The sequence below is a fragment of the Eimeria mitis genome, genomic scaffold (genome assembly GCF_000499745.2).
Source record: "Eimeria mitis Houghton genomic scaffold, Emh_scaff182, whole genome shotgun sequence".
NCBI classification, from domain to species: Eukaryota; Apicomplexa; class Conoidasida; order Eucoccidiorida; family Eimeriidae; genus Eimeria; species Eimeria mitis.
This window is the reverse complement of record NW_013570140.1, coordinates 28,685-29,135: the sequence shown is the minus strand read 5'-3', so window position 1 is coordinate 29,135 and position 451 is coordinate 28,685. Positions and strand designations below refer to the sequence as shown.

General features: G+C 58.3%; 1 protein-coding gene across 1 annotated transcript in view; it reads right to left on the bottom strand.

Moving 5' to 3' along the window:
• The window catches only part of EMH_0002210 (uncharacterized protein), a gene marked incomplete at both ends in the record, with an annotated part of 1,519 nt that overhangs the window by 686 nt on the left and 382 nt on the right, over positions 1-451 (bottom strand). The window contains one exon of the mRNA XM_013495920.1: positions 93-451. Coding sequence (XP_013351374.1) covers positions 93-451 — 359 coding nt within the window. The remainder of the gene's footprint in view (positions 1-92) is intronic.

Below are 451 nucleotides of genomic sequence, written 5' to 3'. Positions count from 1 at the left end.
AGGCCGAGGAGAGAGTCGACGAGGGGGTTGTTGCCTATATCAGCACTCCATAGAGACCAGCTGCTTCTTATTTGCTGCAGCAGCTGCTGCACCTGTTTCCTTGGGGGCCCCCATTGTATACCTGCGAGGCCCCCTACACTCTGCTGCTGCTGCTGCTGCTGCTGCTGCTGCTGCTGCTGTTGCAAGAGGATCATCTCCCCTTTGTCGTGCTGCAGCAGATGCTGCTGCTGCTGCTGATGCACATGGTGTAGCTGCTGCTGCAGCTGCTGCTGCTTTTGCTGCAGCAGCAACTGCTGAGAGGGGTTTATATGCGGCTGGTGCAGCAGTTGCTGCAGCTGTTGGAGTTGCTGCTGCAGTTGCTGCTGCTGCTGCTGTAGCAGTTGCTGCTGCTGCAGCTGCTGCTGCTGCAGTTGCTGCTGCTGCTGCCAACGAGCAGCAAACACAGCTGGGT